Source organism: Nanorana parkeri, unplaced genomic scaffold, assembly GCF_000935625.1.
Source record: "Nanorana parkeri isolate BGI_ZX_2015 unplaced genomic scaffold, ASM93562v1 scaffold221, whole genome shotgun sequence".
NCBI classification, from domain to species: Eukaryota; Metazoa; Chordata; class Amphibia; order Anura; family Dicroglossidae; genus Nanorana; species Nanorana parkeri.
Genome location: NW_017306489.1, coordinates 1,483,238 through 1,498,394, shown reverse-complemented (window position 1 = coordinate 1,498,394; position 15,157 = coordinate 1,483,238). Strand labels below are relative to the sequence as shown.

Sequence of the window (15,157 nt, the reverse complement as noted above, 5' to 3'; positions counted from 1 at the left end):
CCTTCCACTGCCTGTACGGAGATATGGTGACATTCTCCCTCCCTGTAAGCAGAGGGGTGAGAGCTGCAATGTGTGCTATCCCGGGTTCGGAGAAAAAATTCCTAAGCAGAATCGGGTGGTCCTGAAATGGAAGCGGGCGAAGCCAGGGCAGTCTAAGGGAAAGATGGCGGCGCTGAGGGCACTGCTGAGGATACGGGCTCCGGCTGGATGGAGGGGGATTGTGGGAAGGCAGGTGAGGAGGAGAGCCGCTGGGAGGGGTGACAAAGACAACGGGCTGTCAGTGTATGGCAGGGGCTGGGATATTAGTGAATATGCTGGGGGGCTCCATAGACTAAAGCTGGCCACAGTCATTGGAGAGGTCAGGTGTGTGTGTGTATATGAGACCAGTGTCTGTATTCCCATAGATCAGATGAATGAGCCCCCAGGCAGCCTGTGTAGATGAATGAGCTCCGTGGTGCTGATACATGTTAAAGTGCATTGGAACAGTGTCAAGAGCCCTGCTGGTGTTTCCTGGGCCAGCTCTGGAGCGATGTAGTTGTCCGGGGTATCTCTCTAGAGCAGTGCTCCCCAACCTTTTTATCGTCGCAGACCGGTCAACGTTTGATAATTTTACGGCCGCGGTAAAATTGGCGTTCAAGTGGTGAAGCAGTTTTGAAGGTTTCATTGCCTCATTAGAGAGCTGGTCGCCGCAAACTATGCAGAGCGGTTTTGGTGTGTGGGAATCACCTGTCCCGATAAATCCATATTTCAAGTAGGACTCATGGTATTGTCTGGTAAAAGTTACATGTTTCTTTGATGTTGAAGGCCCTTCTTCTGTCTCTTCACTGGGCCTTTTCTTTTTCCCAAGGAAACTTTCTAACGACGTCTGTTTCGTACTAATTTTTGCTAATTTGTGGGTTAAATTTGAGCAAACACAATATACACGTACACCAAGCACTGTTAAACATGAGAAAGTACCGGTGAACAGAGAGAAGAGCGATACACACCTTCTCTTTACCAAAGCTACACCGCCACTACCGCTTGCAGCCGCTTAGCTCCAGACGTCACCTTAAACCGCCCCGATATCGCGATATTTTGCGCATGCGCGGTATTGGTGCGGCTTTAGGTGACGTCTCTCAGCTCCCGGTTAACCTCTCGTCCTGGAAAGTCGGACAAACCCGAGAGAAATTAAATGGAAATAATTTAATGTTCCTTGGGCGGCCCGGTACCATTTGATCCACGGTCCGGTACCGCGGCCCGGGGGTTGGGGACCACTGCTCTAGAGCATTGGAGGAGATGGGGAGAGCCGTGCTGGGCCTGTCAACAGGAAAAACAATAGCAATCTCATACGGCTGGGGATCCATCCACTTCCTGTCCCAGTGACACAACAGAAATGTCAACAATAAAACCTGGCAACAGCTCTAACCGTTCCACTGCATCTGAAACATTGTGCCTGCAGTTCTGCCTTAAAGTGACACTAAACTCAGGAGATAAATTATACAAATACATTCAAGTCACCTAACTATTAAGGATGGGCTCGGGCGTGTTGGCAGCTCCACGTGCCGAGACCACCAGTTAGCAGCGCCAATCACAGGTACTGAGTCATTTGCCCGGTCCGCAGCTGCAGAGATCGGAAATGTCTCAGTGCCTGTGATTGGCGCTGCACGCTGTCTGCTTCCTGGCGGGCTCTCCACAGGGAGCTGCGAACACCCCCAACCCCATCCTTATTAACTATTAAAAGAAATGTTATTTGTGTATCACTCGGCTGTAGATCCTCAAATCATCTCTGAATTGGCGCTGACACTCCTTCCTTCTGGAGGGTGGCTACTTTTATTCTCCATGGTCCCTGTGTGATGTAAAGTAGTCACCGCTCCAAGCTCACTCCGGCGATGGACTACAATCTCAATACAAATTAGTAAACTAAACATGAGATTGTAGTCTATCGCCGGAGTGAGCTTGGAGCGGTGACTACTTTACAACACACACAGGGACCATGGGGAACAAAAGTAGCCACCCTCCAGAAGGAAGGACAGTGTTTGGAGTGTTCTGGAGTTTTAAGATTTAACTCCTGAGTTTAGTGTCACTTTAATATCACTTTAATTTTTTTTGTTTGTTTTTGTTTTTTTAGGGACTGGTTAGAGCCTCTGCCAGGATGGTTTGAGTGTCCCTTTGGGGAGCTTTTTCCTTAACTTCCTGTTTTATAGGCAGACCAGCAAGTTAGAGGAAATCTCCCTAAAGTGAGGTAAAATTCTCTCCTAGTTGTCACTGGAGCTTATTGGAAGATTCCCCTCAGGTCTAGTTCTAGTGACAGCTGTAGGATTTTGGATTTCTCGTCCTTTTCGATCTTGGTGACAAAGAACCCCAGATCAAACAGAGAGGGAGCATCCCCCCCAGTGGAGACACGCGCAGCAATAAAAATAACTACCAAAGGTTTTAACACTTCTTCACTTTATTTAAAACAAACAAAAAAATGTGCATGTAGATACACTTTAAAGCGACCCTGTCCTCGGTTAATCTCTGCGCGTTCACTGAGCACTCATTCACACTCAGTGTTTTTTAGCTTTAAAAAACTTCATTCATTTTTTTGGCATGTCCATATCTGAGCGTCATGTCGCTTGTAGCAAAACGCCCGTCGCTTGAAGAAAGTACATGAGTTTCTTTTAGGCAGATTTTACGCTTCTTCGCCCCCATAGACTGTTATGGAAACGCTTAAAAACGCACGCTTTCTGCGTGTTTGCATATTTTCATGCACGTAAAACGCACAATCACATCAATGTGCCGCAATCTGCTCATTAAAACTCGCAACTTCCGTATGCCATTTTACACGTGCAAAAGACGCCCTACACAAAACAGACCGAAAAAGCGCATATTTCATGTCGCTCAGGTGTGAACGCAGGTTTGTGTGCGAACAGCTGCCATTCCTTTGTACAGTGCTTCGCGCTCGCAGCCATTCGTATGAGTCTCGCAAAGCAATTCTTAATGCTCCCTTCCAACAAATCAGACCTGTGCATTCCAGACAAGGGTTAATATCACACGTACATGTTCATAAAACCAAAGGGTATTTCTTTTATTATAACTACTTTCATAACAAAAAGCGACATTTCATGTGAAAGGCTCACAGAGGGGGAGGGAGCACTTTGCCCCCAATTAGGGGTGACATCTGCAAGGTGATTGGCTGATTAGAGTTCCACAGGAAGTTTTCATTCCACTTTCCTATCAGCGCTGAAATGGGGCAACCCGGAAAGGACATCTCCAGGAAAATACAATAGCTTGGCTGAGTCGGTGACATAAAACAAGATCATACTGCGACAGTGACAGTTGTGTGCAGCGTTTTTCATGCTCTTTTGTTCCTTTACAAGCTCGAGCCACGAACTTCTATAGAACGTAGATCTAAACGGGTGATATCGTGTGTATATGTACAGCTGTCAGCTTCCTGATAACAACAAGGTCAGTCACTGCCTGAGGAGGCTCGTCTGCAATGTGAGAGCAGATTGGCTGACTCCAAGGGCGTAGAGGAGGCCGGTGCTATTGGTTCAGCTAATAGAACAATGCTGCTTATTGTATATTGGGATCCCAGGAGATGAGAAGTGTACATAGACCACATTATATATTATATACAAGTCATTCTGTTCTGTTTTATGCTGTCTCTGAAACAGGAATCATTCTTATTTAATGTTAAAATACGATAATAGTTTGAATCCCTCCTTCCTGCTTTTAAAATTGACATTGAAGAAAATCTCTATTTAAAAGCAGGACTTTGGAGAGAGCAGTTCAAGTCAATGGTAAATAGTCTAATCCAGTATATGTAGCATTAAAGGGTAATTCCACTTTGGAATGGAATTACCACCACCAATCTGCCCCTTGTCATCTCGCCCGCCGTCGCTGCTTATACAAGATCGAGAAGTGAGCGAACGCCGGTATGTGTTCACTCACCTCCCGATCTACTGAGCCGACCTGTGACAGTCTCATTGTCACAGGTCGGCTAGAACTATGAGGTGAGTGAAAAGCACTCACCTCATAGTTCTCTTTTAAATGAACGCTCCTTCCACTCTGCGGCTGCCAGTGCACAGCCCTGCACTCTGTATTTCAAATGTCACTTGCACGCTGACCAATGAGAAGAGCTTCTTACCTCGCTGACCAATAAGCAGCGTTTCTCATTGATCAGGTGACCGCGCTGACCAATGAGTGCTCACCATGTGCAAACAGAATTTGAAATACCCAGCGCAGGGCTGTTTTGCTGAGTACGGATAGTCCAATGGCAGCTGCAGGGGGGAAGCAGCGTTCTGTTAAAGGTAAGGGCAGCGTCGGGCGGAGAGGGGGCAGATTGGTGACGGTAATTTCATTTTCCCAAATTCACCTGGGAAAGGGGAATTATGCTGGCCGTATGCGATGTTGTGTGGGGGAGGAGATTCCATCTCGTGATGCTGTCCTGGAAGACTAATGGAAATAGAGTTACCGGTAAGTCCTAACTCTGAATTTTGGCCGGTTCTTTAGGAACCAGCTGAAATACGTACAGTGGGTGTTGCTGTCGGTACCAGTTTGGCCGACGTACCTCGATCAGCTGACCAAAGGAGCCGGTTGGAAAATCCTTGAACAAACAGAGCGGTCAACCAATCAGCTGCCGACTCTGTGCGTGTATTCTGAGAGCGGCCGCCAGCCACTGTCGGAGTACAAAGGAAACAGTGGGGATTCCTCAATCAGTGCTTGTAAGCGTTGATGGCAAGATCTGTTCTTTTTTCTTCATTCAGCCCACGGGTTGAATGAAAATAATAGAAGAGTGTATGGCCAGCTTTACCCTTTAAAGCTGAACTCCGGGCAGATATAAAAGGCACAAATGAACACAGTTCTGTAAATATTAACACATCATTAAATGTATTTGTTAAATACAAGCAGTGTAAGTACCTGAATGTGACCTGGTATCAGCCTCCTGTGGCCATTGTACAGCAGTGCTGAATTGTGGGAGGAAGAAGCAGTATCGGTTAATGTGCTGAGTAGAAGCATGCTGATAGGAGGAGAAAGCAAAGTGAAAGTTGAAGCAGCTCATCACTGTGCTGCTTTTCCTTTCGCTGTCCAGTCTCAGGCTGGGGCAGGTCCAGGACAACCTGGGCTCAGAGGAAGCGAGTTAAATGACAATGGATATCAGACTGAGGACATCTAGTGGCAGGAAAAAAGTACTGCAGGGGGAAATCTCTAGATTCAAAGGGGTTCTAAAGCCTCCGTTGTTTTTTGGGGTTTTTTTTGCCTATCTCTGCTGCTAGCAAGCAGTAGAGATAGGCAACAAGTTTTTTTTTTTAAACGCTTTAACAGCGGTTTAAACTTACCTCGTTATCGCTGCGCGCTTCCTTTGCCGAGAATCCGGAACTGTTCGTGCGGCCGCAAAGCTTCGTGGGGCGGGCGCATGCGCAGTTCGGATTCTCGGCTGGGAGATGAGCAGAGACGCAAGGTAAGGCTATGGACTCGTGCAGACACCGCTGGATGGAAAGTGCCAGCAAGGACAGAGGAGTCAGGGCTGGATCGGAGACCCGCCGCACCGCTGGAGGGACAGATGAAAACATCAGGAAAGAAGAAGAAGATCGGATTAAGAGACATCATTTATGGTAAGTGCTGACATTAACATGGGGGGGAGGGAAAACATTTTTTGACTTTAATGTCACTTTAAATCTTGGAAATCTCCCCAAGAGAATTAAGACGGCACACCATTACCTGACGTGGGTTTTAATCCCTACCTACTCTATTCAAATAAGAAAAAAAAAGGTTTTGGCTCTAGCTACACTTTATTTCCACTCATGGCCCTCAGTTTTTCATGGTTGCCTCTGTGTTGGGGAAATGAGCTGCCATGTTGTTCCTGTGCGCAATTTGAATTCTGATTCTGTATTGTACTCGCAGGCTACTCGCTCCCTCAGCGAATTCACATCTCTGGAGGAGAAGTCGCAGTTTCCCGGAGCCTCAGCTGTGTTTGTGGACTCTTTGGAGTTTATCCAGCCCAATGTCATCTCCGGGATTCCAGTGTATCGGGTCATGGACCGGCAGGGGCAGATTCTCAATGCCAGTGAAGACCCCCAGGTATGAGCCACTTGGTGTGCTGGGACAAGATTGCTTTTCATTATTAAGGAGGACCTGTCACGTCCACTTCAGTAGACAAGCATATTGCCAGACTTGCATCACACACTCTGGGTTTTAGGCCCCCCATAATCCTTTTTGTATTGATCCTTGTTACATGTTCGGACCTGTACTAAGTATGCAGAACCAGAGTTAGGCATTTGTCAGACTTCACTGGCCACATGCTTATTTCAGGTATGTGACTGACTAGATAATGATCCAAGGTACAAGGAGATGGTCTGTACCCTAAACCATTTAACTACAAGTCTCTTTTTTTTTTTTTTTTTTTTTATCAAGATACATTTTTGTCACTTGTACAAGTCTAGATGTGAGAAGCTTACTAGACATCTCAATATATGAATTCCCTATACATCTTACACACGTACAGTAATGAGATCCCCTGTAATAAGCTTCTTTTTTTTACCATCAGCATAGACAGTATACTCTCTCATGTTGTCCATGGCATACACTGAGGAGGCTTACAAGGCTCGGATTATTATGGGGTACATGTTAGGAAGTGACCAGTTACAATGATTTTCTTCTATTCCTTCTTCCAGATCCCGAAGGAGAAAGTACTGAAGTTCTACCACACGATGACCTTACTCAACACTATGGATAGGATCCTGTATGAGTCTCAAAGACAGGTATGTCGTTCTTTAGCCTGTATTGGATGGAGAAGACCGTACTGTAGCTACCCTATAGCTGCCTTATGTCCTTGTCACCTTGCAGTGGGAGGGACATACTCCATGTCTCACAGTAATCCTGCAGTGGATGGAATGGAGTTCCTGTCTCGTAGGACCCCTTCTGTCAGGGGCACCCTGCAGTGGGAAGGAACAGACCATGTCTCATAGCTCCCTTCTGTCTATGTCACCCTGCAGCCCAATGTACAGACTCCATGTCTCATAGCTCCCTTCTGTCTGGGTCACCCTGCAGCCCAAGGGACAGACTTCATATCTCATAGCTCCCTTCTGTCTATGTCACCCTGCAGCCCAATGGACAGACTCCATGTCTCATAGCTCCCTTCTGTCTGCGTCACCCTGCAGCCCAAGGGACAGACTCCATGTCTCATAGCTCCCTTCTGTCTATGTCACCCTGCAGCCCAATGGACAGACTCCATGTCTCATAGCTCCCTTCTGTCTGGGTCACCCTGCAGCCCAATGGACAGACTTCATATCTCATAGCTCCCTTCTGTCTATGTCACCCTGCAGCCCAATGTACAGACTCCATGTCTCATAGCTCCCTTCTGTCTGGGTCACCCTGCAGCCCAAAGGACAGACTCCATGTCTCATAGCTCCCTTCTGTCTATGTCACCCTGCAGCCCAATGTACAGACTCCATGTCTCATAGCTCCCTTCTGTCTGGGTCACCCTGGAGCCCAAGGGACAGACTCCATGTCTTATGGCTCCCTTCTGTCGGGGGCACCCTGCAGTGAGGGGGACAGGCTCCATGTGTCATAGTTCCCTTCTATCTGTGTTGCCCTGCATTGGGAGGGACAGACTCCATGTCTCATAGCTTTGTTCTGTCTGTGTCACCCTGCAGTGAGAGGGACAAGCTCCATGTCTCATAGCCCCCTTCTATCTGTGTCCCCTGCAGTGGAAGTATTTGTACTGGTGAAATCACATATTCTTATCTTTCAGGGAAGAATTTCCTTCTACATGACAAATTACGGTGAAGAGGGCACACATGTGGGCAGCGCAGGCGCTCTTAAAGACACAGACTTGGTATTTGGACAGTATCGAGAGGCAGGTAAACTGCAATTCCTCAATATGCAATAGCATTAAATAGGTTATATGTATTCTTCATGTTACCGGTTGTTCTGTATTTTTCTTTCTAGGAGTCTTGATGTACAGGGGGTATCCTCTGGATCTGTTCATGGCACAGTGCTATGGTAATGCCTCAGACCCCGGCAAGGGCCGGCAGATGCCTGTACATTATGGCAGTAAAGATCTGAATTTCGTTACCATCTCTTCGCCATTAGCAACACAGATACCACAAGGTAAATGAAGCTACCTTTAGGGTTATTCTGCTCTTTCTCGGTACAACTGATAATGCATTTTTTTTCTGTCTTTTAATACCTTTTTTTGTCACACAATAGAGAAACTAAATCTTAATATTGAAAACATATGGCAGAGATTGGCATGACCATAGCGAAAATGTGCACAAAAGTGGCATTCTGTGACATGCATTCTGTGTGTTAAACTATAGATAAACACCCACCAGGCTTCCCATTCCGGCACCACTGTGGATGGGGGCCAAAGAAAGCCAGTTGTGAGATATGGCATCAGCAAGACATTAGCTTGTAGGAGAGTGCAGGTGGTTATCTGATTATAGGTAAAATTCACAAAGCTCTAGCCGTTCACACCATGTATGTTGAGCTGCGTTTTTTTGCACATTGCTGCGTGTTAATGGTAGGAACAGAAGTCCAAAGACCTGTAGCACTCCTTACCGGAACTCCCAAGTGTATGTTGAGGGTGCTCGCAGTGACCGCGGATGGCGCCGCATTCAGCATTATCAAGTATAGGAACGTCACCAGCGCACCAGACTTAAATGTCAGTGAAAATCCATTTATTGATGTCAATCATTACTAAAAGTGTCATCAAGCGCTTTCAGGCCGCGCAGGGTCCCCTTCATCAGGCTCAGAGTAAAACATGTTTAAAATTTCCCGATGGTCCCTCCCCCCTGCGATGCGGGCGCTCGCAAGGGACGGAAGACGGATGCCGGCATTGGCCGTAGGACACAGCGCGGCTCGTAGGGAGAAGGTAAGTGAAGCGATGTGTAATCCCGAGTGTGGCTCAGGGTTACTGCTTTTGGTACTGAAAATTAATCCCGAGCTAGACTGGGGAATTCCGCCAAGAAGGTTAATAGAAAGACTGGTTGAACAGTTACTAATTCTTTGGCTGGTAAACGTGCACAGCAATGTATGTCAGTTGTATATTTTGTTTTGTTGAAGATGCAAGACACCCCCCACCACCACCAATACCCTACTCATATTTTTGTTGTTCCCATTCTCCTATACAACACATCATACTAGCTTCTCCAGCTTTCCTGATGTATGTGATATTAATCCTTTACCATACTTTTCTCATAGCTGTGGGTGCAGCATATGCCATGAAACGGGAAAATTCAGACCGTGTCGTCATTTGCTATTTTGGTGAGGGTGCGGCGAGTGAAGGAGACGCTCATGCTGCTTTTAACTTTTCTGCCACATTGGAATGTCCAGTGATCTTCTTCTGTAGGAATAATGGATACGCCATATCGACCCCTACCTCCGAGCAGTACCGCGGGGACGGCATTGGTGAGTCTTACATTTGGACCACACTGTACACTTGGGGTCAAAATCACATATATCAAATATATTCTTTCACTTTATCAGTTATCAGATGATTTGTTGTGCTGTTCTGTTGATACAATGTCTGTTTGTGTATAAAACACACATTCCAAGTCACAAATAAAAGTGGTGGATTGTTATGCTGTCTGTGAAACAACGCAGTTCTCTTAAAGAAGAACTCTGGGGAAAATTCTTAACACTTGCAGTGGGGATGCAAGGGTTAAGTGCTCATTTGTGTCTAGGTTTTAAAAAAAAAAAAGGTTATACTCGCCTGAACCTCGGATCTAGACGGGTGAGACACCACTCCCTCCAGCCTGTCTTTTCCAACACTGCAGTGATGGTATGTCCTTCAGCGTCCTCACATCTGTACACTGTAGAGAACGTGATGACTTGAGGATCCTTAGACCGCTGCAGTGGAGGTGGGGAGAGGCTCCAGGGACTGTTCTAGGAGCCGACCAACTCCAAGGCTTAGGTGACTGTCATTTTTCATTTTTAAATCTAGACACAAATGAGCACTTAATCCTTGCAGTGCAGGGGTAGCCACACTGCAAGGGTTAAGAATTGTTTTTTTCCCCGGAATTCTGCTTTAGAAGCAACTCCATCACTGGAATACAAATGTAAACAAACGTGCCCCCAGCCAACAAAAAAAAAGAATCGCTGATCTCCTTTTTATTAAAGAGATTCCACCCTAAAAAATCTTCAACATCTGACCCTTTCTGGCGTGTTGGACTCCTGACCCTTCCCTGCATGCAGTGGTTTTATCTGCTGGCCCCTCTGTTACTACTGTGTCCTGTAGTGACATAGGGACCTGTGGATAAAACCATAGCACCACACTCCTGGAAGTGTCAGATCTCTTCAATAAAGTTCACATATGTCTTTGGTAAGTATTGTGGAAGGCAGTAACGGGATGTAAACAAGTTTAAGGCATTGGGTTTGAATTTAAATGAAAGTGTTGGCTCTGTTCTATATAGTAGAAGTAATCTGGGAGATGTAAAGCCACCCAATCACTTCTACCGTGGGGTGAGATGTATGTAGGCCAAGCATTACTTGGCCTGCAGTTTAACAAGACCTGAACTTGGAGCTTTCCAGAAAAAAGGATTCTGGCAGCCATAGGTACATAGCTAGCAGGGCAGCCAGGTACACGGAATGAATGCCAGCTTTTTAAAGCCACTTGCCAGGTTTACAATGTTCCTCTCTTAGTTTGTTCTGAATTTTCTTATTTAAGAACAGTGTAACTGAAACTTTACTCTTATGGCAGCTGCCCGAGGACCTGGTTATGGAATCCTGTCTATTCGAGTGGACGGAAATGATGTCTTCGCAGTGTACAATGCAATAAAAGAGGCAAGGCGCAGAGCAATAGCAGAGAACCAGCCGTTCCTTATAGAGGCTATGACATACAGGTAATTTAGGAAAGTTCTGGATATGTGGGAGGGATAGCTCCTAAGGGAAAACGGCTGACCCTTATCCCATTGTTATTGAAGGATTGGACATCACAGCACCAGCGATGACAGTTCTGCTTACCGGTCAGTAGATGAAGTCAACTACTGGGACAAACAGGATCACCCCATATCTCGGCTTCGTCACTACATGTTAAACCAGGGTTGGTGGGACGACGAACAGGAGAAAATATGGAGGAAGAAGTCCCGCAAACTGGTGAGATGGTCTCCATATTTAATAGCTCATGGCAATGCAAACTTTTCACCTCTTCGTTTGCCCCCTATATTTACAAGAGTGCTACCAGCACTCTAAGGCCTCATTCACACATCTTAAAACAGCCATGGTACGGCTAGTATACCACAACTACCTGCAGCCAGGAATACAGCCACACAAGCCTGTACAACTCAATGACAGGCTGATAGGAGCCAGGGCTGTCTGCAGCTGGAAGTATGTATGAGCATGTGCCCACACATCCAGTGGTTGTCTGCAGCTAGGGACACAATCTGTGGATGCAATCTATCTGCACCCAGGGTTGGACGCTAATACTGTCTAGGTACGTTTTTCCCCTTCCAACGCATTTACCAGAAGTTAGAACAGAGGACATTGTCATTGTCATGCATGTGCATCCAGCTGTTCATGTCTGTGGACATCTTTAGATCTAATACCCAAACAGATTTCAACAAGCAGACTTACAAAGAGTTTTGTTTTTTTTAAACCCAATACATTATTTGTCCTATGATAACATGCCAAACTGCCACATGACAAAAAAAATGTACAAGTTACTATAATTTCCTCTTTTAATAAGACTGTAACACTACTGTGGATCAGATAAGTGCTTGCTCCCCTTTTCCATGGACCATATCCATAAAGCTGCTTGTGCTATATAAGTAAACTAAATGCAACTGGATTATAAAGTTCTTAATACATTGCATACCAATATAACAGGTGCAAAATTCATATTGTTAAATATGTAATCGAACTCTTATGTATTATATACAGTTGTTTTCCAATACATATAACCTACTAGCCAACTAATATTACTTATAGGTGACAGGAAATAAATGAGGGGGTGAAATAGCAATTTTAAGGGGAAGAGGATACTTGGCTGTCCATATGAAAGATTGATGAAGGAAAAAGGAGCAACATGTTTTCTTGTTGGCCTGAAGCATCTTCACCTGCTGAGGCTGTGCACAGGAATCCTGTACATACTATACATGAAAATGTGCTGTAGCTGAGTTCTGTCTTTGACAATTTCAGTCTGCTATATTGGTACACAGTAGTGGGTTTAAAGGAGAATCTGTAGCAAATAACACCCTCTGGGCTCCTACCGATTCTGCTCCCTTCATCTCCTTGTGTAGATATAAAAAAAAAAAATCTGAAACCTGTTTGCAGGGAAAAAAACTTATCCATAGGGCAGCACAGTGGCTTAGTAAATGGCACTTCTGCCTTGCAGTACTGGGGGTCCCGATTCGTATCCCGGTCAGGACACTATCTGCAAAGAGTTTGCATGTTCTCTGATCGGCGGGCTATGGACCCGCTGATCGCCTATATGTGAAACACCCGGTACCGGGTGTTCGCATTGGACGGGTCTTTTCTGCCCGTGCGTGCCCGCTAGGGGGCGCGCGCGAGCAGAAAAAAATTGCCGTCTGGAGACGGCAACCCGCAGATGCTGCAGTGCCGTCCGTCTGTTTTTTTACTACGGGCGGACGGCAAGAGGTTAACATGGCTCTTATTAAATGAACACATTGTTATCCTGAAAGGATTTTTGGTGTGCTGGTGACATTTCTCCCTGTTGCAGGTCAAATGTGTAGGCATTGGTCATGTGATCTTAGCTGAAATGGCTCAGGAAACTGACACACAGGCAGCATTAGCTGTGCCCAATATCTGACATTTCCCTTTAGCAGACCACATGATCAATAGTCAGGAATTTGGTCACATGACTTACTGCCATGGAACAGCATTTTCTTTAGGACAACTATTTCAGGGTTTCTTTTAACATCTGTTTACTTGATTGGGCAGAAGCAATGTGAGAAGGAGGTTGTTATTTCACTAAAGGCTGGCATAGCAAAGCGGTTGTCCTGTTGAGGTTAACAATATATAGCCACTAACCAGGGACCGATGGAATATGGAGACTTCTACTTTGCTGCAGAGTTCAGCATCTTTGTGTCCCTTTTACTAATGACAGCATTGCCCTTTCTTTTGTAGGTGATGGAAGCTTTTGAAGAGGCTGAACGTAAAAAGAAGCCGAAAATCGAGCACATGTTCAGCGATGTCTATGCTGAGATGCCTCTGCATCTAAAGAAACAGGAAGAGTCTCTGGAGAAACATCTGAAGATGTATGGGGAGCATTACCCTCTGGACAGCTTTGAGAAGTAACTGGACCACATTTCTGTCCATATTACTGTTACTCTAAGATTTCTGTTACATCAGCACAACACTCCGGGCCACGTCACCTCCTCAGGGCTGCCCATTCCGCCTTTTCATTTTTATGGAGTACATTTCTGGAGCTGTATATATAAGGGTACATGGGCTGATTTTAATATAAGTAGGTATATGAAGGGGTAGAGACTTTAAGCCGTGTCTGACAGATGGAGAGAGCAGAGTTGCTGCTTTATGGCTTTATGAAACGTATACTAGTACTAAAGAACATTCTAACTATCTGACGGTGGAGGAACTGTAAGAAGGTTGCTGTGAATAAATGTGTCTTACGGTGCTCGTGTGTTCTTTGCTTTTATTGTCCGGCTCGGTTGTTTTCATTGTACAACACCCCAGTAAACTTAGGTTCACAATTCGGATATATAGTATTTGTGCATCTCAAATATTAAAAGGTGAGTGGTTAATCAAATGCGAGGGCCACATTAGTCATATTTAGCTCTAGAAATCCCGAAATACTTCTTCTGAAGAAAATGCTGATCCGTGGCAGTAAGTCATGTGACTGATTTCCTGGCCAATGATCACGTGATGGGAAGGAAAGTATTAGATTTTGGGCATAGCAACCATGGTCTGCCTGCATGTCAGTTTCTTGAGCCCCTTCAGCTAAGATTACATGGTCATTACCTACATATTTGGCCATATGACCTAGCACAGGGGGAGCCCGAAGAAGTTATTTTAATTCCTGTAAAATAGATTTCAGGGTTTCTTGCAATCTCTAGAAGAGGGAGTAAGCCAGACCATTCATTTCAACAATCTTCCCATAATATTATATTTGCATTTAACATATTCTACACATTATTAACCTGTAAAAAGGGAGTTGTGTGTAACAATAACTAGACCATGCTTTCTGTAACATACTACACGTGCCGTCTAGTACAGATTATTGTATGTTTGTGTATTGTACAAGAACATAAAGCACCTGTGCAGGAGCCACATCCTATTTATCAGGAAGCATGAATTGCCTTTCGGGGCACAAACGGTAAGTGTTGAAACATACAATGATGCCAGCAGCATTTTAATGACACCCAGGGAAGGAATGGGGTCTGGGGCAGCACCAACCATCATCAATTACATAGGGGTGTATTTATAAACAATTTGCAGAGTCATCCGTCCTGTGAAACTCTGGGAACGTTCGTCCTGTGCGAATAGGCAAAACAAACATTCTTCCTATTATGGTTCCACCGATGCCATTTTTTCCGACCGTTTTCCTCAAGGACTCGACAATACCAACTACCGATGCTTTTTTTTTTTGTCATGTGATAGTTTTTCTAAAGCAATACCGACTAATGATTTTAAGACAGTAGTAAAGTGCCAGGGCCGAGTCACAGCTGCGACCCTGGTAGTTCTGCCTCTGGACTCCAAGCTGTAGAGGCACTACAAATCTCAGAAGATAGATCACTCCAAAGACATGCTGGTAGGTAATTGGCTCCTGTCTAAATTGGCCATCGTATGTATGTATGTATGTATGCATGCATGTTAGATAGGGACCTTAGATTGTAAGCTCCTGGAGGGCAGGGGGTGACGTGAATGTGCAGCTATGTAAACCGCTGCATAAATTATCGGTGCTATATAAATACCAATAATAATAATACAGCAATGCAGAATACCACCAGCTATAGAGGACTACAATTCCCAGTGATACATTATACAGCAATGCAGAATAATACCATCAGCTAGAGAGGACCAAAAATCTCAGTGATACATTATACAGCAATGCCAAATGGCATAGAGGAGTACAAATACCAGCAATGCAGAATAATATGATTACATACATACTCTGTGCTGCTCCGGGGTGCCGGCCTGATGTCTCCAGCCTAAGATCTCGGGAGGGCTGTGTGGGGATCACAGGGTCTATGGAGGGCTATGTTGGACTATGTGGGGT

General features: G+C 45.3%; 1 protein-coding gene across 2 annotated transcripts; it reads left to right on the top strand.

Annotated features, from left to right (window-relative positions):
• The first annotated feature begins 121 nt into the window (after window positions 1–121).
• Window positions 122–13,555, top strand: BCKDHA (branched chain keto acid dehydrogenase E1, alpha polypeptide). 2 transcript variants are annotated; one of them, XM_018556001.1, is made up of 10 exons: window positions 122–232; window positions 2,673–2,675; window positions 5,866–6,042; window positions 6,636–6,722; window positions 7,715–7,823; window positions 7,912–8,073; window positions 9,166–9,372; window positions 10,664–10,805; window positions 10,887–11,058; window positions 13,048–13,555. In XM_018556001.1, exons 1-10 carry the CDS (start codon window positions 164–166, stop codon window positions 13,216–13,218), a joined length of 1,299 nt encoding a protein of 432 aa, XP_018411503.1. In that variant the 5' UTR covers window positions 122–163; the 3' UTR covers window positions 13,219–13,555. The 2 variants fall into 2 exon arrangements, with proteins under 2 accessions (XP_018411503.1, XP_018411502.1); XM_018556000.1 differs by lacking the exon at window positions 2,673–2,675 and having other exon boundaries at window positions 124–232.
• Window positions 13,556–15,157: the final 1,602 nt, after the last annotated feature.

What these genes read in the sequence shown, in the direction of transcription:
- BCKDHA (XM_018556001.1), top strand. Translation starts at nt 164, where the DNA reads ATGGCGGCGCTGAGGGCACTGCTGAGGATACGGGCTCCGGCTGGATGG. An exon ending in AGCAACACAGATACCACAAG is followed by an intron (nt 8,074 to 9,165) that starts GTAAATGAAGCT and finishes CTTTTCTCATAG; the next exon opens with CTGTGGGTGCAGCATATGCC. An exon ending in ATAGAGGCTATGACATACAG is followed by an intron (nt 10,806 to 10,886) that starts GTAATTTAGGAA and finishes TTGTTATTGAAG; the next exon opens with GATTGGACATCACAGCACCA.